The 22,019-nt window shown below is 42.5% G+C and overlaps 1 protein-coding gene across 2 annotated transcripts in view; it reads left to right on the forward strand.

The window, feature by feature from the left end:
• PRR5 (proline rich 5) overlaps window positions 1-22,019 on the forward strand; it is a 76,436-nt gene that overhangs the window by 10,512 nt on the left and 43,905 nt on the right. Inside the window, exons 2-3 of one of the 2 annotated variants that reach the window (XM_041484452.1) lie at window positions 10,217-10,355; window positions 21,557-21,670. In XM_041484452.1, coding sequence (XP_041340386.1) covers window positions 21,567-21,670 — 104 coding nt within the window. In that variant the 5' untranslated portion in view covers window positions 10,217-10,355; window positions 21,557-21,566. Of the gene's footprint in view, window positions 1-10,216; window positions 10,356-21,539; window positions 21,671-22,019 lie in introns of those variants that run through there. The other variant, XM_041484451.1, reaches the window with a different exon arrangement.

A 22,019-nucleotide genomic window follows, 5' to 3' on the forward strand; every position in this document is an offset into this window, starting at 1 on the left:
GGGGTTTTCAGGTTGTTTTTGAGTCATCTGGCTTCTTGCTGGGAGGTTTTGTGGAAACACTTTCACTGTTCTTTAGTTACCCATAAATGATTGTGCCTAGAATGTATCCTGGGAGAACACATGCTTCTATTTTTGCTTAATGCTTAATTATCTTTTTTTGTGCTGCATTCCCACAGCAGCTACCTCTGTCAGATTTGGGTCTGTGAGTCTGTTACTGAGGTTCCACAGTTTGAGAATAATGAAAACCCCAAGAAATAAGAATTCTAAATCTTTCAATACAACTGCTTTTAGGCTATTTGGTAAATGCTTAGGAGCCCGCTCAATAAGGCCTGGGGGGAATAATTGCCTAACTTGCAGTTAATTTTTACTGAGTGTAATCACACCTTCAAGGTGGGATTGCCCTTGACGGTCAGAGAGAGTTTTTCCTGAATTAAAAGTCTAAGAAACGGTGCTTAGGTTTGTGCAGGCTTTTGAACATCTTTCAGGTTTGGAATTAGTTTTTGAGGAGTTTCCCCTCTTCGTTTGCTTTGCCCAGACCCTTGGCAGCTTCCCAGCACTGTTCTCTGACGTGATGGGAAGGAGTGGAGAAACAGTGCTCTCTAATTCAATAGAGGTTGGGCAATTTTGTGAGGGTTAGAGCTCTTATCAGTTGGTATTGTCCACCATCACAGATGCAACAAGCTCCCCAGTATGCCTTGCTACCCAGACTCTTCCTCCACTTCAGTTATCACCTAATTTTTGCTATTGTAATTTTGTAAGATTTTCCAGAGTTTGGTTTCATATGTAGCAAAATCTTCTGGTTGGGTTGTGCCACTGGATCTAAAATCTAAATCGTGTTGTTCTTCAGTTACTTGTCATATCGGATCTCTAGTGTTTCCTCTCTTTTCCTGGAAGCTTGAAAACTCTTCAACTGTATCGTCTTTTGTCGAAGAAGCAGTTTTGTTCAGGTTTTAAATTACTATGGCTACTCACTCGGGGTTGTCACCTGCTTGCGACAGGGCACTGGAACTAGTGTTTAAAAAACTCATAGGTTTGTGTTCTTTTCCCATCAGAAACTTGCATTGAGGCTTTTGATGGATGATTCAGATAAAGCACAGCAAAGGTGCTGCACTGCCATCAACTTTGCAAACTCCAATTAAAATATGGAGAGGCCCTTTTGCTATGGCTGTTTGGTCATGCCCCTTTGCCAGCAGTTGGTCATGTCTTGCATGTGTCTGCTGAGCAGAGCTGAGTCAGTTGAGGTAAAATCAAAAAGCTCAGGTTAACCCGTGGATAGGAGATGCTTCAGTGAGGATGGCTGTTGTAGTTCTGCTCTGGCTGCTCCTCTTCTGGCCGGGCAGGAGGGATTCCCAGGTTGGTGACTGCTTTAACCCTCCTGCTTGCACCCTCTAGGAAATCTGTTTGCACAGGGTGACAGTGTCCAGGCAGAAGATTTGACTGGTTTAGATAAATCTATTTAACTGTTCTGGCAGAGCTGGAGGGTTCTGTAGTTTGGATAATGTGTTAGTCTGCAAAATGTTCGCCTTTACATTCCTCTCCAAATGGTATTGTTTTTCTATCAGCTCTTTTCCTCTGTTTTGCCTGGTGAGAGGCTGATGCTTGAGGCTGAGTCTCTTTTTCGTCCATGTACCTTCGTACAGGGTCACAAAGCTCACAGAGTGCAATGTTAGTAGCAGAAGGTCTGTGTTCTCTCAGGAGGTCATACCTTTTCCTTTGCTGGAAACAAACTCATCCATTCATTCGTGTATGAAAATTTCAGTGGTCTTGGAAGTTTTGGTAGGAGTGACAACATGACAGTGAAAGTCTCTGAGGTCAACCTGGCAAATGAAAATGGAGAAGCAAAAGACACCAGCACCCAGACTGAAAAGGGTTTTTATTTTAAAAAGCTTGAAGTTGCATAGAACTTCAGCCAAGCTAGCAACCTGTTGGGTCATCCAAAATAACTTGTTGCTTTATAGAGTGAAGGAGAATGGGGAAGAAGTCTTAGGTTGTTCTTTATATTGATGAATTTGGGCTCCTTTTATTACCTTCTTTTTGTGGTAAGGTTATTTATCTTTAATTCATCTAATACCAGTCTTGCCCACAAGATGATCCTGAAGCATTTGTGTTTGTGTGCCCACAACCATGGCAGCTAGATGCCTGTGAGGATCTGAGAGCATCCTTCAGTCCTCCAATAAAGGTCCATTGCCAACTGGCATGATCCAAGAATTAGTGGACTCATCCATTAGGCTTTTCTCAGATTTAACCACCAGCCACTCTGCAGGAACAGCTTCCAAATTACATTCCCCTATGCAACAGGCAGGGATTTCTTCCTTGATTTCTTTGCAGCTCATGAGCCAAACTGACATCACACCTGCCTGCCCTGCCATTCATCTGCTAGCACTGCTGGTGCCAGACCAGCTGTGCAACAGCAGTTGCTTTCTGTCTGGGGTGAGGACAGATTGCTACTACAGAGACTCGGGAAGTAATTGGATCAAAAACATAATTTGCTCTTTAAGCACACTGGGGTCCAAGTAAGTCTCCTTCCCCCTGCCGAAAGAACTGGGGGCGGGGGGAGACGGGGCTTGGCTAAAATAAGAATGTAGGAGGGAAATAAAGAGAGGAAAGAATTGAGCTGCATCCTCACCATCTGTCTGCTTGGAGTGGTGCAGCTGCTCTGCCATTGACAGGTTGCTGTCTCTCCACTCAGTGCAGACAGCCAAATGACTTGTATCGTGAACAAATTAGCTGAAGATTAATACTACTAAATAGCCTGGTCACAAAATATACCGCAAGGCAAAGCCTCTAACTGCTTGAAAACCTTAAGAATCCTCTCCCTCTCAATTCGCACTTCTCTTCAGAAGCTTACACCATTTGGGAGCCAAACATTTCAGCACACATGCTTTTTCTGGATCAAATCCTCTATCTTTGCAGCACAGTAGGAGGAACTGATAGGAACTAGGAATTGATAGGAATTTGGAACATTGATAGGTTATCTAAAAGGGAATGGCCAGTTGGAGTTACAGTGGTACTACTATTGTGCTTAAAATAAGGATGTGTTAAAATGCTTCATTAGCTCAGGGTCTGTCTGCTACCCAGAGCTTCACAGTTTGACAGTCCCAGTTCCAGGGATTTGTGGAAGATGCTCTCCTTGTAATTGTGAAGAAAATGTTCTTTGCATCAAGTGCTGTGGAAAGCAGGCAAGCATGAACTGCAAGGTAACAGACACAAAACTAAACAAAAATTCCAAAGGTATAGTGTGCTCTTGTGAATGGCTGTAAATAGCTTTGTTGAAATATCAGCTGGACACTCAAGAGGTATCTGAAGGATTCACCCAGGGCAAGGAATGTGGGGTTTACTTCTCCTTATTGCCAGCCGGGGGCCAGGTACAAATCGCGAACGGGACGGGACTGCTAGGAACGCGTCTTGTGCTGTTTTATTTTCTGTGATGGACAGGTTCTTTCAGGTGGTCTCATGACAACCTGGGTCCTGATCCAGTACTGTTGACATCCGTAGAAGAATACTTTGTGTACCCAACCTAAAAAAATAAAATCCAGCATAGCACAATTTTGGATTCTCCTCTCCTGGAGTTATTAATGATGATAAATATTTTCCAGAGATGAGTCACTGGCAAGTGTCCCTTCTTGAGCCTGAAGGACCATTCAGGCAGTTGTAAATCCCTGAGAATAGCTCTGCAACTGAGTCATTACAGAAAATCTGAATACGGTTTAGGGGCTCAAGGTGTCTCCCAAAACTGTTCAAGGAGGTCATGATGGGATGGCAGTCTTTTCATCACATATATTTGCAGTGTGGGACTATAAATTAGTGATGGCAGGAGCACAAAAAGCAGAGTTGAATCCAAGTGCTTTTTATGATAGCCCTGTAATTGCTGCTACTTCTATTCAGCTCTTCTTTTTTTGTTAGTTTATTTCCCACAAAACCATTCCCTACATACTGCCTCCAGCACACCAAGTCCTAACTTCTTTGGTGCACAGCTTATCCAGCCTCGGGCTGCTTTCAGTTATGGAGAATCAATGGAGCCATGAACTTGCCAACCTCTGTAGAAGTCCAAGCCCTACACTCACACCACCCCAGACTTTGTGAGCTAAAAGATGAGAGACCTGCTCTGTCTCCTCCCACAGTAATTTGTTCTCTGATGTCCAGGCATATCAGCCTCACTGAGAGAGAGACAAAAGCTTCTTTTATATCCTTTTCTTCTGTTATTCTCAAGGGGTTCAGGCAGTAGTGTGTGCTCTGAGAACATCAGCAGATGCAGGCTGTGTTCTCATATTTCTGGGTTTCCTGGGGAAGCTTTTGACTAAGCATCTGCCATCTCATGCAGAGTCAGAATCTGAGTCTTAGAATGTGGTAGAAATGTCAGAGGAAATATAAGAAGTTGCTGCCCCCAGCTATTTGCTGCCTTTCTTCAAAATCTGCAAGACTGCTGGAGCAGAAAGTTATCTTACTATTGCATCTGGCAGCTTCAGCAAAGCTTCACCTCCCTTGGCAGCAGAGCTGATACCACTGGATTTACACAGCAACAGTAAAACACAGTCCTGTGACCATCCTTGCTTTGGTGGGGCAGAAGGAGTAGTAGTGGCATCGTTTCTTAAATTTCTCTTTCCAGTCTTGAAAGCCATCTCTAATGAGCTTAGGATGAACGCCTGCTTAATATTCAATTTTTTTCCTATTTCCCTCATACTGTTAAATGCAAGTGACAAATACTTCTGTTTTCCGGATTCATGGCAGTAGAGTGCTGTCCATGTAAGGATGGAACCCTTTTTATTTTTCCTTATTTTTAAGTTTCCCTGTAGTCATAGTGGCCCTGGGAATTGAGCATTACAATGTTTTCCATTGCTTTTGCCCAATCCCTGCCATCCACTCAGAGTGTTTTTTTTTTGCCACTGGGGTTTGTGAGTATCTCTTGTAAAACTCCACTACATTTCTCCATATGCCTCTATCTGGTGCCATTGCTGGCATCGTCAGGCTCTGTGATTCCCACCCTGGAAATAAGCCCAGCTGTGCTCTGAAAATAGAGCGATGTGAGAGGTGAACTCCTGAAAGGTGATGTGCCAGAAGCCTGGTGGTTTGAGTAGAGATGTTCATGATAACCTTGGTGATCCTTAGAGCATGTTCAGCAAAGTCTACAGAAGTGTGAAAAGAGACAGATAAAGTTCTCAGGGGGGTTTGTGGGTTGTGACTTAATTCCTTTTTTTGCCATGCAGACTGTAAATTCCTACTGCACTGGAAGTCACTCTTGGCTCTGCTCTGTTGTCAGATGCCTCTCTCCCCTTCTCCTCATGCTCCTTCCAAAGCTTGTTTGCTGCTGGCCGTGCCAGCAGCAGTAGCTTGGATGAGAAGGGTGAGATTTGTTTCTCTAAGCTGGCTGTGAGTCCCAGTTGCCCAGGACCCATCACTGTCTTAATCTCCTTAGAGGGTTGCTATTGTTCTTAATAGGAAGCTGCTATTCCTGAAGGTGTTTTCCACATGGGGTCTGACACCTCAGCAGACAGGCTGAGCACTGGGCTCATTGGGTGAGGATGACTCTGAGCAGGACCTCCCCACCGTACAGGAATTGTTTATAAATTGGAGGACAAATTGACATGTTCCCATTTTCTTTTCCCACCTCCTACAGTTCTTGGGAATGAGGAAGGAAACCAGTAAGAAATGGTGATGTTGGCATTTGGAATTTCAGTCAAAAACAAAGGAAGATGAAGTGGAATGTGTTTTTTTTTTTTTTTTTTTTTTTTTTAAATTGTGGTGGGCAGAGAAATGTTGCTGCAGAGGTAGTGCCAGGCTGCCGCCTGGATTTGTTCAGTTTTCAAATTCAGGGGGAAACAGTTGACAGTTTTTGTCTCTTGAGATTCCTAAAGTGCCTGAGCCAGGAAAGGAGATCTAGTGGATTCTCACCTGAAATTCCTACAAAATTACCTTGTTTACACTCACTGCATCCTCTAGCACTAAAACCCTTTAAATGCTACTTCAAAAATTCATGAGTTCAAGTGCTTTAATGGAAGCAAAGGAGAGACCTTTCTGTTGTGTCCTGAAAGAGCTCATGGGCAGTTCAAAGGGAACTTTTAGTGTCTAGTTATGCTGTGCCCACCCGTCCAAGAGCTCTTCTCCTTGAGTTAATCTGAAATTTTAATGTTTTATTGAAATCACTGTGGGATGTTGACTTTAATGTGAAACTTATAAATGGGCAGCCTGTAAACCAAGGCACTAATACATCAAAGGTGAATTGAACTTCAAATTATGCACACTGAATAGGATTTTCTGGTCTTTTCCTGCTGAAATTGTTCAATATTTTTCTATTATTTTCATTAAGGCAGAACAGAAAGATTTTGAAACGTCAGTCTATAAAGGCGTGTATGAATTTGAGGAACATTGCCATCACGATGGGTTTTTTTATCTGTTTTGTTAAATTGTGGTTCACCCCTTCAAAAATGTGTTACTCTTCTACCTCTGGGATTAAATTCACAGCCTGCTTGGAGTGTGAAAATGCCGGCAGTGCTGCAGTTGCATTTGGAAGCTTCGCTTGTGAGGTGCTTTCACTTAGCTGAATATGAATTCAGCTTGGGGTGCTGTGAAAGGCAGTTTACTTGGTGCTCCCTGCAGAGTGGAACATCACCACTCTCACCCATGTAGGCAGCTGGCAGGGATCTGTGCATCATTGTTCCTGTGATCAATTAGTCCCTAATGCTTCAGAGTCAGTCTATGGGAAGTGAAGAATGAGAGATTCTAAATACGAATTCCTGGAGCTGTGAGTGTGAAGAGAGCTTTTAAGTAGGAGCCTTGAGTATTGAGAAGTCATAATCTGAGATAAGATGGGGGATATATTGATGCTTTTACGCTATGTTAATCCTGTAATCAGCCCCTTAAATTTTCAGTTTTGTTTTCAGTACATTCTAGCTTTCTCTTTGTCTCCAGAGTTAAATTTGACACTTTCTAATGCAGAACTTTCTATAGCTTTTTCATCTGGCTTCTTTTAAGAGTAGCACAAAGGATTTTTAGGAGAATTATTTCCTTTAGGTTTTGATCTTCATTAGTTTATGTCCTCAGAGATATAAAAGCAGACTAAGTGTAACTAATGCAAAAGAAAGCAAAGTCAGAATACATGCAACAGAAACAGGCTGCCAGGAGTAACATTTTGGTTTTGAACAAATTCACAAACACCATCACTAACCACACTACGCCTTTTCCTCCTCTGCCTCACATGTGGAATTTACCTGGAAATTGTACTGCCCTGTGGCTCAGGGCAGTTTGAGATGCGTCTGGATTTTGTGGCAGCTTTAGGGTCCAAAAACCTCTGGAGTCATATGTCTTTCCATGCTGGTCAGGAGGTCTCTAAAGCTACAACCTGAAGGTAATTTTGGGTCATTAACAGGGATTCTCCTGAGAGCCTCCTGTTTCTGTTATCCCTGGAGTGAAGTGGAGGGGTAGGCCAGCAGTGTGTGCCTGAGAAAACTGTCATGCAGTTCTGAAATTCTGCTTCTGGGAAATGCTTGGTTTAAGGGATGGTATCGATACTTGATGACAAATGAAATCTTCATTTGCTTTATCTGCCAAAGAATGCACTGATTGCTCAGCTGGAGAACAGAATGTTTAATTACAGTCTCCCAGAACTTCTGTGCAACAGCATCATGAGTTGAGTTTTTCTAGGTATTCTCTTTTCTCCTGACCCTATAAGTAGTTTAGATATATTGAATGTTAGATAAAGGCAAGATGAATGTATTTCAACAAGTTTTTAAAAAAAATTGTACTTCATGCTTGCATTGATAGAATAGCTGAGATTTAATCATCAAAGTTAGTCAGTTTAAGTAAAAAAGGCAGTGGAATTTTATTCTTAAATGACCCCCTTAAATCCTAAAGAGTAGCACTATGATGTAGGTTTATTATCCTGGCTGATCAAATTATCACTGGTTGTAGGCAAAATGGAGGATTTTTTTTTAATCTGCTAGCATAGAAATGTCAAAGCAGGTTCTCCAAGCAAAACACTATTTTCATACCCAGAAGCACTTCATTTTTTAAGAACAAATTAGCTATTATTGTGCTCTCTGTTGATAATATCTGTCTGAAGTCAGGAGGTATTCTGCCACTTGATGGAGGCAATTTAAAGGACACAGATGACAATGGAAAGAATGGTCTTATTTTACTGTGAATTTTAAGGCAACAGAAAAGTGAAATGATAATCCAATAACACTACATGCTTGGCTTTAGCAGCAAGCAAAAGTAAGAAAGGTAATGCACCTAATTGTTACTGTACAAGAGAAAGAGTAGTGATTGAGAGAGAGAGATACATCACCAATTGCCTAAACACTCCATCATCCAGAGCCCACAGTGCTGGGGAGCCCCATTTCACAGCAAGGACCTGGAGAACCCTTCCTGGCAATTGGGAAAATCCTACACAGTGCTTCCACCCAGAGGTGAGGTCTCCAGGTTCACCCCAAAAGTGGGACCAGCGTTGATAGGCCCAAATGAGCAAGTCCAAGTGGCTTGATTGTATTTTATCACAGAAACTCCTGGACCTGATGGCACACTTCCAGGCCAGCAGGGAGCAGGGCTTGGCCAGGGCCCTCGCCTTGGCTGGGAGGGTTTTCTGTAAAATGCTCTACAACCAAGTCTGTTCATGTCAGTTGGGAAAGGTCCTTGGAATGCTGCATTTCTTGCAGATAACTACACAAGGTTATGTGAAAGTTACCAAAGCAGTTTGGTTTGGTGTTAAACAGACAGCATCAGCGTCTCAGTCATGTATTTTTAGCTAAATAATACTGATGGTGTCAGCCACAGTGCCCAGGGTCCATCTTGTAAGGCAGCTCTGGCTGAGGCCTGCTGCTCGGGCTCAGCACATCAATGGGATTTCTCAATACAATTAGGGCTGTTTTCATACACTCGTGCAGTGTCCAGCTGTGTGCACAGGAGTTGCTGTTGCTCTGGGTGACGATGTGTGTACCTCGTGTGGGTTTAGTTGCCGTGTTACTGCCGCGTGCTGCTGACAGGTTGCTTTTCCCACCTTGGCCCCGGTGCTCAGGACACCAGTTCAAGGCTCTGCAGCCTCCGAGCTGAGAGTGATTTCTCCAGTTCTGCGGCTCTCTGCTGAGCTGCTGTGTTTGTGCTCCTGAATGCATTGCAGGCAAAATGCACTGACTTTGCCCAGTGCTCTGACTTCAGCTAACACCTCTAAGTTCACCTAAAATAAGTGGTAAAAGAGTGAAGGTGATACCCGTGGAGCAGACAAAGGGGGAGTATAAGGGGATTGTTTCATTCCCTCAAGTGCAGCAAAGATTAACTTTAAAATACATATTTTTAAACACCTGCAGTCACATCTTTGCAAAGTGAGTATGAAATGTCGCAAAACAAAAGCAAGAGTGACTTATACCCAGGATGAACTAAGCCAAAGAGGACATGTATGTATTTTTAGTTAAATTTAGCAGTGTGTTAGAGTTGGTACTAAAAACTGTGCAAAGTGCAAGGCATGAAGAACTATACTCAGAATGTGGATGCATGTGAATACCACTGTGTATCTGTGTGTATGGTACATGTATGTATGTGCATGTACATATATATGTATGTATGTGTTTATATATACACACACGTATATTATTTTCCTAATAGTGTTCTATATTTATTGGCCAGTTATTTGAAAAAATAATGTTTTTATTATGAAGATGTTTATGTTGGGGTTAGAAGTCACATAATTCTTCATTCTGTGCTTCCCCTGTTTATCCACTCTGGGGTTGTTAACTGTGTTAATAGTCACCTCAGAGGGGCACTTCAAGACCAGCCCGGGACAGGCAGTAATATTGTACCCGTCATTTAAAGCCCTAAAGAAAGAATTCCCAGTATTTCTAAATTATTCATCTAAGGCTTTCTTCGGCCTTCCAGGATATCTTCTCTTCAAAGCTAATCACAGTAGGTCATGCAGCATATTTCAAACCTTCTTCTGTCACCTCTTTAATGTTGGGACACAGAACTGCTTGCCCTGGTTGTGCCCGTGGAAGCTCTCTTTGCCTTCTTTAGAGATAAGTGATGGTGCCAATGAATTGCTCCCCATGAAGAAAATAAAACAGAAAAAAGTGCAAGAATAAATATCTGAGTCAGCAATGAGGTAGAACAGCACTGATTATTGTGCTTATTTTACTTCTGTGTGTATCATTATGGGTTTATTAGTGCACTCTTGAAACATATTGTAGAATAGTAATATTTACAATACTGATCTTTTGTTCATCTTTTGTTGCAGAGGTGACTTTTTTGCAAGGGCCTGACTTTTTTCAACCAGTTTGTATTGCCTGTCAAGAATTTTCATGTTGATTCTCAGAAACCTGCTGGAGAGTCTTCCCTGTTTACTATTCAATCCTGTTTTCTTCTTCCTTTAGCAGGTAAGCATGTGTTTCTGCAATACTAATTCCAACTGGAAAATGTTTCCAAATTCAGACACCTGGAAAGTTCATTTTGTTGAACTCCACAGGGTTAACATCTCTCCTCCAAAATTTCTGCCACAGGAAAATACCTGAATAATAGTGCAGTACTTTGGAGTCTTTAGCATCAGTGCATGTCAGTCTGCATCCATCTAGCTTTAATGCAACTGAAAAAATGCAATGCATGAGCTTTCAGTTGAGAATCTATTTAGAGCTGAATCAGGATTGTGAGCAAGCAATATAGAAAATTGCTTGAATTGTTGCTGCCCCAGAGGAGCCTCTAAATAACTTTGTGTCCTTGAGGAAAAAAACCCTGAAGAGGAGAGCCAGAGTGGGTGATGGAGAGGCTGGGGTGTCACCCCCCACAGTGCCCTCAAGCTGAACAAGAGCATTCAGCTACTCTTCCCCAAGATCACAGTCAGTGTTGCAGAAATAGATTTAGCTGCCCTGGCTGGGTGTGCATTAAAGCAGCAAGTGATTCTCAAATGACCCATATATGATTGATAAATATATATATATTCACAGATATATATATATAGATATATAGATATATATATGGGTGTGGCAAGAACAGCTGAGCTGTAGAAATTACACAGCTGCAGCTTTTCTGCAGGGGGGCCTGGCCAGACCTTTATTATTCATTGTTAGAATTAGATTTGTGTTTGAGATTCAAGGTTTTTAGGAAGAAAAAGATTTTTAACGATTTCTTGAAATCACTTCTGTTAAATGCTAGTCATCAAAGGAGTGTGTATGGTGGTGTGCAAGTGCATTTATGTGAAAAGAAAGTAAATGTGCTTACTCTGTCTTTGATGTTGTTCTGTTTTCCTTTTAACATTATCATCACATGTAGAAACTCTTGGGTTTTTTTGAAACAACTTAGAAATTTTCCAGAAAACAATTGTCAGTTTCCTCCTGCAAAAGGATTTTCTTTCTGAACATATAGATATTTATTTGCTTTATCACTAAACTGCAGAATCTAACCTCTGCCATGGCTTTGGGTTTTTTTCCTTTGTTTTTTAAGGAATGAAGTATTTTCTAATGGGTGTTTTTTAAGCAATGAGGTCTTTTCTAAAGGGTTGGCTCTTGAAAACTTCTATTTTGATTTCCTTGGTAGTAATGCATGCTTTCTTCCCAATCTGTGTGACGTGGGAATAGTGGGAATTCCTGTTCTGTGCTGATTTATTGCAGTGATAGCTGCATTTTCCTACAGTGTTACTTGGTCTCATCCCAGGCTGCAGGAGTAAATGGTCCTGTGTAAACTGCAGTTTGCCAGAACCTTGCATGGCTCTAATCGTAGTCACAGTGTTGGGTTGGAAGGGACCTTGAGAATCATCTTGTTCCAATCCCCCTGCCATGGGCAGGAACACCTTCCGCTAGGGCAGCTTGCTCCAAGCCGTGTCCAGCCTGGCCTTGAACACTTCCAGGGATGTGTGCAAGGCTGAAATTACAGCACAATTTATCTTGTTCTGTAAACTGGGCATAGGTGTTTCAAACTGAGGTGACAATGAGCCCCCTCATTTTCACTTGTGCTGCACTTCTTGTCCCTTAGGATTTCGAGGGTGCTGTTTAGGTATTGCCATTCTGGACTCCCTGACACGTGAGTTAAGCATGTCAGTAGCAGAGAGGGGATATTGTACAATGGGAACTTGACAGTCCCAAGTCATGAGGAGTATGGGCATTGCTTTTCTCTTCGTAAGTGATTCATCTGGAAAAGGTGAGGGAATAATTACTCAGGCAGGAAATCCCTGCTATCTCTGCCTGCATTATTTCAAGCATACCCAGAAAATTTCTGCTTCTGAACTTTACAACCCTCCCTAAAACAAATACCTACATCTGCTCTTAGCTAAATTAACAGTCTACCAACTAATCTGCTACCAAACATGTATTCTGTCAGCTGCAACTCCAAATACTCCTAGGAAGATTCAGCCACTGCCAGCAGAACTAACAGCTGCTTTCATGCTTCACTGGAATGTTTTAGACATTGACTGTGTACAACCCGTCTTTGGTTTGTTCATTGTTAAACCTTTTATTCTTGGTATTCTAAATAACTCAGAATAAACAGACACACATGTAAGCCCTTTGTTCTTAGTGCAGCATTTGTAAACTGTCCTATTATAAACTGCTTATAGATTGCCATGTGATCTGTAACCTTAGTGTGATGGACAGTCAGATCAGAGTTCCCACCATGCAAGGGGACATTATTCAACATTATGCCTTGAGCAACTTACCAGCACCCTGACAGAGTATTTGCTGACTGGAAATATCAACATCTAATGAAATATCACTGCCTTCCCCCTGCAAACCCAGTATTTTATAACCAGTTGGGTCTTTTTCTTTGCAAAAATTCATTATTTGGCTGGCAATATAGTAAACTTTAAGCAATGTTTACAGTTTTATTGTATTCAAATTTTATATTCCAACATATTTTTATAGTCATCAGTATTACTTGCTGTTCATTGTGGTATGCTATAATCTAAAGATCTTAGGAGTATGGCTGTACTGTAACAGGTATTGGTGGCTTCTGGCCCCCATTAGTTTACATCTGCAGGCCACAGCCTTTGTAAGTGTTTGTACATTGGTTTGTACATTACTTTCTGGATGTGTCCTGTGTTATTTCATGGAAATGTCACGGGTTTCAAATCCAGCACATGCGGAAGCCTTGGCATGTCAGGGCCAGTCAGAAATGGCAGAGTGACACATTTGCTGTCCTCATGAGGAGACAGAGGTCAGTAGGAGAGTGTTGAGATAATAAAGGAGGTTAGACGGGTTTACTGTGTCACAGCAGAGGAGCACTAACTTTTATAGTAATTAGTATTATGGGAAAATCCTGGCAAAATTGTAAGTCTTTCTTTGTTCCCTTTTTTACCTCCTCCAAATACAAAGAAGAGAATCTGGCAGTATTTTTCATTTATTGTTCAATTACTGTTCACTGCTGAAGGGTATAACTGTAAGCGGAAGTCTCCCTAAAATTTCATTTGATTCCCTAGCCAGAAGATGTTCTTAGCCAGTCTTTCTGTTGAGGCTGTTTCATGAAAGCCTTTGTCCTTTTCCTCTCAATCTCTCAATGCCTTTAGTCAGCAGCAGATTCTCCTAGAAATACTAATTTAATATCTCCCAACTTGAAATACCAGCTGAGCTTGTACCAAGCTTTTAGAGTGATAGCTCTCAAAGATTTCTTCATCCAGGGTCAGATCATGTACTTGAGGAAATTAAACATTCGTTAATTGGATGCCAGGTTATTTGTACCTGTATTATGATCAGTCAGGTGAAAAAATCCTGGGGATGACATTCATGTAATCTAATTTTAGGTGTTTACAGCTTGGAATACCATATCCATATCCAAACTACTCACATTATAGTATCTTTATAGCCAGTGGAGAGACAGGGACATAACCCAGCATGACTTTCCTGACCAGGTTGAAATATTCTTTAAAGGATGCATTGCACCCTGAATCTGCTCCGTTTTCTCCAGCAGTTACAGAATGAGATCTGAATTTTCCTGTACTAGAATTTTCTAGTAGCTGAATGAGCTTAAAAAAATGGAAGACGAAACTGGAACGACAGAACTTTATCCCAAGAGTGTCTTAAATGCACCTCCCCATTCTGACCTCCCAGGCCACGACACTGCTGTTGCTCATGTTGTGGTCATGAGCATCTTGTCTCTCTTCATAGCTCTTATGGAGAATTTAATCAAAATGAAAAAAGTAATTCAAATGCTGTTTCCAGTTTTCATCCTTTTACTTGTTTGCCATCTCACGAATACAGGCAGTAGTAAAGCATAGGTACAAGCAAAATATTCTATCTATAGATCTGCCTGTTAATACTATGTGAAATAATTCTACCATAAAACAGCTTAAGTCTTCCTTTTATTACATTGAATTTTGCAGAAAGTAAAGAAAGGTAAAAGTAGTACTTTTCATTCCTCCTTCATTTTCTCCAGGAGGACAGGTCACATCACTGAGGTTTGAATCATCCTCCAAAAGTTAAATGATGAGGATTACATTCCACCTACGTGATAACTCAGATGTTGATATAATGTTGTGTCCAATTGAAGACTAAGACTGGCTAATGAGCTGCAGTGACAGTGAAGAGTTCTTCCAAATCTTGCTGTGGAGTCTAAAAAATTCCATCACTCTGCCCTTTGAGATAAATTATTTCCCAGAGCATCCTGAGAAAACACTCAGAATGTGATACATACATGAGAGGTCGTAGTACTGGACTTGCTGACCTGGTGAAATGAAGATTTAAAGGTACAAGTGTAAAATAATTTGTGCAATTAAGGCTTTTTATTCTCTGGCTGTTTCCACTGCCCAATATCTCAGTCTGAAGGGACTGTCTCAGCATGAGGCAGTGTGAAGGATGTGTGTGTGAAGGATGGCAAAAAGTCCTCATTTTTAAGTTCCTATGAAAGTTCCATCACACTGAGTGCTGCAGAGTCCAAATGCACCAGATAGATGTTGCAATTTTGGATTGTCTTTTAAATCTCTTTGGCAATTTTTCCATTCAGAAAGATATCCTTGTGAAGCAAAGGGAGAATGATGAATTTTCTGAAGGAATCCATTTATATTGAACACCAGGCTTTTGTTGATTCTTGCAGGACTACAGGATTTGTTCCAAAGAGCTATATAGTACCATGCAAATAACAGCAGTGTAATACCACCAGAGTCAAAGATTCCCCAAGTCAGCACAGCTGGCTCATGCATTGCTCGGGTCTGAAGTAACCTCCCTGCCTTGGGCACAGGAGGGGACAGTAATCTCAAGGCACAGTTCATGTTTCTAGCCATGCTCAGGGAGAACATTGCACAAGCAATATCATGGCTTTGAGAGAAAGACAGGGTATTACATGTAACTAACAGCTGCCCACCAGTGCAGCTCATTAGAAACTCAGTGAGTTGCTGCAGTGGGTTCTTTGTCTTGGTGACCTTCCAAGGCAATCAGAGCCTTCTTGGAAGACTTTGAATCAGAAATATTTGGATATAAGAAAAATAGCACTGTGCAGTACATGCTTCTGATCTCTCAGGGTTCACAGATTTGGAAGGAAGGGTACAATGTATAACTGTAGAAGACAACACTGAGATATTGTAGCTGCTGCATTAAGATTGTGGTGTTCTGGGAGCCAATTAACATTATGCAAGATGGCAATTTAGGAAAGAATTGACATAGAGCTCCGGAAGGCAAAATTCATGTGTATTATGAGCTCAATTACTTTGTAAAATTAATTTTCCACTGTCTCATGATCTTGTAATAAGAGCACAAAGTATTTTAAATGTTTGATTTACTTACTGAGCAGGACTCTTGAGACCTTGCTTTCTAAATCAAAATTTAAGCTTTGGCTCTTGTTTAAGTGCAAAGTTGTGAGCTTGTCTTGGAGTATACTGATTACTGGGTTAATGGGTTGTTAATTCACTGAGTGGGCAATAGTAATACCTGAAACAGGTACATTTGGCACTCGGAACCCCATCTCCTTTCCTGGGGGCATGTGAGTGGAAGGTGGTAATGCCACAGGCCGTATAATCCAGCACATTGGTCCTTACTTCCTCCAGCAGAACAACTGCATTTGTTTGGACCACTGCACTGTCTTTAATTCCCAGAACCTTTACAGAGATAACTAGGAGCAATACTACAAGCCATGAGAATTGATCTATCATGAAAGCTTGATATTTTGGATGGGGGTGTAAAAGGCCTATTCCTGTCCTTATTCTTTCCTAGTGCCTTTATCCTGAAGAACAAGACAAAAAAGATTTAGCTGTCTACTGTATTTCAAGAGCTGCTTGTATTGCTATGCTCTGTAAAACCAAAAACTGCTGACAAAGGTCGTGGGATTTCATGGATGCTTTCAGCAGGTATTGCTCAGTTCATAACCTGTGTTAGATTATGCTGGGGACTGGGGTCTGTATCTGAGTTTAGGGCCATGTTTTGCTGGCTGAAGAACAGAGTGAATCCCCAAAGGGAAAGGGTAAAGAACAGCTCACAGTCCAAACAGGTGAACTGAAGCCCTGATTCCCTGAGAGCCAGCTGAAGAGTGGTTTGCAAATCTGTGTTAGTATCAACTATTTTCTTTTCCCTTTATATTAAAAAACTGCCTGAGGAAGAATTAGCTAACCAAGAGAGACAAAAACCAAAGAGGGAGTACAAAAGCAATGGGTAAAGGAGAAGCAGGAAGGAAGCAAAGTGGGGAGGCTGAGGGGCTGAGTGTACAGGTAATAAATGTCATCCATCTGTAGACTGTGAAAAGAAACTAGAATTTGATGGTTGCTGCAGTCTGGATGGCTCTTTGGTCAGATGCAAGCCTCTCTGCTGAGAAAATCTAGGCACACTCAGGCTGCTCTGCCTCACACTGAAAAACTTCTGGAAGGGAAGGTCCAGGAACTGGGCCTGGATTGTCTGCAGGCTGCCATGGCATGGATGGCCAGGTTTGGTGGAAGCCAGTGTATCTGAGGCAGGCAGTGGAGCTGCAGCAGCCGTAGGTTGCCTGAAGGTCAGGTCTGAAGCTTTCCAGGGTGGACTGGTAACTGCAGAAGTAGTGACAGGGGCTGAGCATCCCTTTCTAGCCCTAGACAAAGGGCTCTTCTGGGCTGTCACCTTGTGATTGCTTAGGAAGGAGATACTGTCATGAGCATTTCTTTGTCACAACCTAAAAGAGAGATGCCATGTGTGAATCCCACATGGAGGTGAAGGGGCAGAAAGCCCAACTCTGTCCAAAGAGAGGCAGCTGTGGTCATGCAGGCATGGTTGGTCACAGGATGCAGAAGTACAGGAAGTGTTCCAAACATTGGGAACCTTACTCTCTTACAAATCAGTACTTGGCTGTGGTGAAGGCAAAAATAAGATAAAGGATTAGCAAAACCAAGGGTGTCCTAGGACTAACCTCAATAAACAAAAAGGCATCCTTTAAAATGTCTTTACGTCCAGAGGTTGCAGAGTGTCAGTGGGATGGAGGAGGAAGGGTGCAAATAGACCCTGTTTGGTTTCATTCTTTCTTTACTCTCTTTATTCGTTCTTTTCTGATGATAAAGGAGCTTTATGTAGATACTGTAGAAGAAGAATTGATGAGTCATAAGGTTTACAACTTCATTTCCTCCTGGCTCTTTTTATTTTTTCCTGATGATTGCATCTCCTTCCTTTCTGCCTCACCCCTTGACTGCTGGTGTGGCAGGATATGCTGTGCCTTTAAGAAGGCTGTGCTGCTCTGTCAGAGGACTAATTCCTGAGCTTTGGCATGTGTCAAGGCATGCCCTAAGTTTTGTGGTGTAGTTTATGAAAAACTGAAATGCATTTTTCTAGGGAGATTTTTAACTCCTTTCTGCCACAGAGACACTTTACCATTCTCTTCTTTGGTTGCAAAGTGTACACCACTCAGCATCACTACAGGAGGTTCTGCTCTCTTCTCCAAAGAGACAGGGAGATGAAGTGAAGTAGTGGGCTGCTTTTTTCTTTTCCAGTTAAAATTTTTATTTATTGAGTTCTTTTGTTTCATGGCAGAGCTCTGAATGGTGAATAAAGCTGACGTGGTAAACTCTCTTACTGTTTATATCTTCTCACTGGTACCAATACCACTGCAGTGCTCACCTGCCATTGCAGTAGCAGAGTGGTGTAGTCTAAAACATGCTGACCCATAGCAGTCACAGCTTTATTATGAATTTCGTATATTCATAATAGCAATACAGTCTTTTAAACCACAGGTCCCAGGAGGAATATTGCAAACATAAATGACATATCAGGAGGTAACTGTGGAGTAACCCTTGTGATTTTAAAAGCAGTGTTTAATACAAGTTCCTGGATCTGTATGTTAACATATTTTCTAGTGCATAAATCCTCTTCAACTTTCAGCCTGTATTTGTCTACCTTTATATTGTCTTAGGCCTTGAAATAGAAGTCCAGGTGAGCAGAAATTCCCCTGTGGCTCTGGCACTCTGGGGGCTCTGGGACTTGCTGTGCCGTCACTCGCAGGAGGTGGGCCCCACAGATCAAAGAATCTTTCTAGTAAAGACAGGCCTGTTTTTACAACGAGAAATGTTGGAGGGGAGGAGAAGGAGCTAGGGCTGGCAGTGCCTTCCTCACTGAGGTGGTTGTGTGGCTCTGATTAAATTACTTACTTTGAGCTGCAGGTTTTGTGTGAGCTAAATAGTGGTATTAGTGCCATGTATGGCATGCTGGGTTTAAATGAATTAACCTACCAGTACTTTACAGTCTCAGCTCTGAGATTGTGCTGAGTACAGTTGTTCTATTTAAGAAGCTTGCAGTGCTCCTTATTGAGCCTTTGGGAGGTCTCCCAGTCCTCCCCTCCCTCCCAGGAAGTCCGGCAGTGCTGTCATCCCTCTCCATGGCCGGTGGCGAGCAGTCTGCGCTGCGGAGCTGCTCTGGAGGCAGCGCTGCGTTGAGAGCTTTTCCCCAGGGGCTGCAGAAGCACAGCTCAGCACAAGCCCTTCCCAGGAGTTCTGTCTCCTGATTGCCCTCTGGCCGCCCAGACCCCAGAAATCCCCAGCTACCTATTCCCTGCAGGATCCACTTGTTCCTCTGCTGGAATGGGAAATAGAGGTCCAGGATCTCCTGATGTCTCTGCCACCTGCTTATGGGGTGGCCTGGGCAAGTCACACCACCTCTCTCTTCACCCATAATGCTGAAGTGCAGATTTTATCTTCTCCCTTCATTCCCAAGAGCTGCTTAGGTCAAGTTAATGAATGATGAAGTCAAGCATGTCTGTGGACTCACAGCATGGTGTAAATATGAAGTATTACTCTGCAATTACGGGTGGAGGTAGCCCTTGTTGAAAATTATTTATTTTATCATAAATCAACGTTTGGTTGGGTGTAATCATAAAATGGAGAAAGGAGTGTAGAGAAAGCCTGTCCCCTGTTAAAAATTTTTCAGGAGATTGAAATGCTGGCTGACCTGTGAGTTTTTGGTGCATGTGTTGGCTCTAAGTCTAGTACTGGTTACTGAGATTGATGATGTGGCATATAAATAGAATGACTTCTACAGGTGTAGTATTTCATCATACAGGTGGAATCAAAAGAGTTTAAAAATCCAAGGATCTAATCCAATATAATAACATTTTGCAAAACCTATCAAATTCACAGCAAGTGACAAGCAGAAAAGCAACTGAGCTAGGTGGAAAATGAAATTAGAGGGAATTATATTGCCTCTTGTTTATCTAACTAGTTGTTTCACTTAACAGGGCAGACAAACATTTTATCTGAGCCCTTAGCAGAAGCTTAGGCTGAGTTGTGTTCCTCTGCTCTCCCCAGCCATAATGTCCACAGAAATAGAGTGCCCTTCATCCTATTTGGATAAAGCAGTGTTCTGCTGGAGCTGTGTTTGCTCCCTCATTTGTATGCTGTGGAAGACATTTCATCCCTTAAAATATGGAGATGGAGATATATATATATGGTTGTATTTGTTTTCCTTTTGCTGCCATGTACATAATAGACTGTTGTTTATTTGAAGGATTTAAACATCTGGAAGAGACTGGGGACAGTAATGTCTTTGTCCATAGGTTAGATGTGGGGCTGCAGGTCTCTTCCAAAATGAAATGTTATATGCCATCTACTGTGATGTTGGTTTGTATACTTGAGAATTTTGGTGTGGAAAGGGCAATCAATACAATGCTAATGCAAGCAGCTGGATAAAACAACTGTGGCTAAAAGTGGCACAAGGTAAAAATAGATCTATTTCTTCTCTAAGTAGTTCTGCAGTTAGTTCCCATGAAGCTAACACCAAATTCAAATTTTGGAAGTAAATATTTATATGAAATAATCTTATCTGACCTGGTTGAATAGCGAGAGGAATTGATTTTTTACTAAAATGTGTCAGTATATGATGCACATGGGGCAGAGCTCTCTGTGAGAAACTGTTTTCCTGTAATGTAAGCTTTGTCTTATTATTTGGACACCAACAAATCTGGTTATAGCCTAAATCTAGACAACAGGCTATCACAGATGAAAAGAGTAAGTAGAAAACAGGAAGAAAAAAAAAAAGGAAAGGATAGTTTCTTCTATTGTAGCGCTTTGCAGAGTGTGAGGTTACTCTGCAAGGAGCCTCTGTGGCTTACCAGACTTTGCAGATCAATGCCGTAGCAACAGAAGAGCCGTTCTTACGTTCTGGCTCAGTCTGTTGCAAACTATCCCAGAAGATTAGCCAGGCACTCCTGGATTTGAAACAGAACTGCAAGTGAGTGACAGCAAACTAAGCATGGGGTGGAGTCTTGTAGCAGCATATCCTTCAGCTCCACTGCTGCAGTCAGAGAAAGATTTTTCCTTTGAAGATAAGACACATGGGGCTTTCGTAGAAACTTAGTACGTCCCAAGTTGTGCAGCTGTTATCACAATTTAAAAATAAAACAAAACCAGTAAAAGGCAGAGAAAGACAAAGCATCTGGCTCTTCTGTGCACCACCAAAAATTCCTCCAAATGCTAAACCCCAGACCATCACTTTCGTTCTGCAGTTATATTGCTTGCAAATCCTTTGTGTGAGGCTTTGAGCCAGAGCAGCCTCTGAGGGTGTGGATGTGGACGTATGAGTGAGAGTGTGAGTATTCAATGTTGTTACGTGGCAGGGCACAGGCAGTTAGGAAACTTCACAATAAAGTCTCAGTGCGTCACTGCTAGTTACTTAGGTTTGGTGGTTTGGTTTTCTTTTTTTCCTGTCGGTTGCCCTCCAGTTTTGTTTCCATTTATGAGTGCAGGAAGAGGTGGGAGAGGTTGGGAAATGCTGCAAGACCCCCCCAGGCTGCTGCAGTTCCCATGACAGGTGGAGCACCGCAGTGCCGAGCGAGATTCCCGGGACACGGTGCCCGGGGCCACGGGGAAGGGAAGCCTTCACGCTCGGGGCAGCTGTGGTTACACTGGGCCCCTTCAATGTGCTGTATCAGCAGCCAGAAGTTTGACTTATTTTTTGAAAGGACTGGAGAAATTATTAACCACAGTTGATGACGTCAGAGTTGATCTGATTAAAGGTTTGTTTTCTTGCTGGCAGAGGTGTGCTCCGTAGAGACTGGTTCTCTCTTCTTTTTTTTTTAAGTTTCTTTTTTGAACAGCAAACGGAGGGAACTGCTCGCACTGCTGCTGCCGCTGCTCCAGCTGCGTGTGTATGTGTGTAAACAGGATGGTGTATCTGTAGCTGCCACACGCAAACACACATTTGACCATGAGGACTCTTCGCAGGTTGAAGTTCATGAGTTCGCCCAGCCTCAGTGATCTGGGCAAGAGAGAGCAGGCAGCCTTGGATGAGCGGGGGACCCAGCAGCGCCGGGCCTGCTCCAACGCCACCTGGAACAGGTAAGGTCGCGCGGTGTGCTGGCTCCTGGCGGGCTCCCCGTGCTCCTGCAGGGGCATTGGCGTGCAAGTGGCTGCTCCGTGGCCGCAGGCTGGGCTGCCTGGCTCCCGCCTCGGCGGGCTCACAGGCTGGCTGGTACACGCACTGGAGCTCCCACTCACATAAACACAGGAGTGCCTCTTTCCCCCGCGCTCTTAATCTTTCTCTGAAGGATTGTTACAGAGAGGGGTCCCTGCCTTCCTTTCAGCCTTTGTGACAGACAATAACTTGTTTCATAGAGTCCAGCTACAAATATAACTTTGTGTCTATCTAGATATTCTCATTCAAAGTTTATTTGGCTTAGGTTTTGGT

This window comes from Pyrgilauda ruficollis, unplaced genomic scaffold, assembly GCF_017590135.1.
Source record: "Pyrgilauda ruficollis isolate IOZ18807 unplaced genomic scaffold, ASM1759013v1 scaffold66, whole genome shotgun sequence".
In the NCBI taxonomy this organism is placed as follows: domain Eukaryota; kingdom Metazoa; phylum Chordata; class Aves; order Passeriformes; family Passeridae; genus Pyrgilauda; species Pyrgilauda ruficollis.